Source organism: Lycium barbarum, chromosome 11 (assembly GCF_019175385.1).
Source record: "Lycium barbarum isolate Lr01 chromosome 11, ASM1917538v2, whole genome shotgun sequence".
NCBI lineage: Eukaryota > Viridiplantae > Streptophyta > Magnoliopsida > Solanales > Solanaceae > Lycium > Lycium barbarum.
The window spans coordinates 112115252-112116170 of NC_083347.1; the positions used below are offsets into that span (position 1 = coordinate 112115252).

General features: G+C 37.2%; 1 protein-coding gene across 1 annotated transcript; it reads right to left on the bottom strand.

Annotated features, from left to right (window-relative positions):
- Positions 1 to 226: 226 nt before the first annotated feature.
- On the bottom strand, positions 227 to 679 carry LOC132620127 (uncharacterized). Its single transcript, XM_060334826.1, has one exon. The coding sequence runs from the start codon at positions 677 to 679 to the stop codon at positions 227 to 229; it is 453 nt and encodes a 150-aa protein (XP_060190809.1).
- Positions 680 to 919: the final 240 nt, after the last annotated feature.

Sequence of the window (919 nt, forward strand, 5' to 3'; positions counted from 1 at the left end):
TGAGAATGGAGAAACATTATGCTATAGTTGGTAGGGGGTTCATCATCAGAATACTGCCCCTCACTACAGTGTAGACCTCATTCTGTCCCATAAGGAACTGAATGAGCTTTCTATCCTGTTCAACCTTATGCATGTTTGCTTTTGCTCCACAGGTGCATGTACAATCACACATACCACTCGCATCCAATGTATTAAGTTCTTCCCATAATTTTTTCATTTTTGTGTATTATCTAGTTATATCTAGTGTTCCTTGACTTAGATCATTGATCTTCTTTTGCAATTGATAACGTTTAGCACTATTGGTTTGATCATACATGTCCTTTAGCTCCTGCCAGAGTTCCCTTGCATTGTTGACATACTGTAAGCTATCAGCAATATCCCTAGAAGGCGAATTCAGTATCCACAAAGTGACCATATCGTCACACCTTACCCATTGTTCATAGGTTGGATCATCTAAGGCTGGTCTTTTGCTTTTACCATTGATGAAATTCATCTTATTTTTCACTGAAATTCCTCTGAGCACACATCTCCTCCATGATCTGTATCCAACTCCATTGAACGCCACAAGCACCAATGCAGGTCCAATATTTTGTGATGGATTGATGTACGGAGAACTAGTTGCATCTGGTGAGGTATCTTGGTTTTGATTGTTTTGATTTTGATTTTGATCTTCAACCATTAACTTTAGAGTTTTTTTTTTCCAGAGAAGAACCAATGGATTAAAAGAATTGAAAAGGTCAACTACAACCTGGAATGCGAATTGAATCAACTACTACTGAATTTGAACAATTTTAGGTATGTATGAGTAATTAAAGCAGAAAAAGTGAACGTAGATGAGCAAATTGAACCAAAGATTCAACAAATCACAACCAAACTGGTTCAAGAGGAGAATCTGGGAAATTTGGACAAAAAATGAGTG

What these genes read in the sequence shown, in the direction of transcription:
- LOC132620127 (XM_060334826.1), bottom strand. Translation starts at nt 679, where the DNA reads ATGGTTGAAGATCAAAATCAAAATCAAAACAATCAAAACCAAGATACC.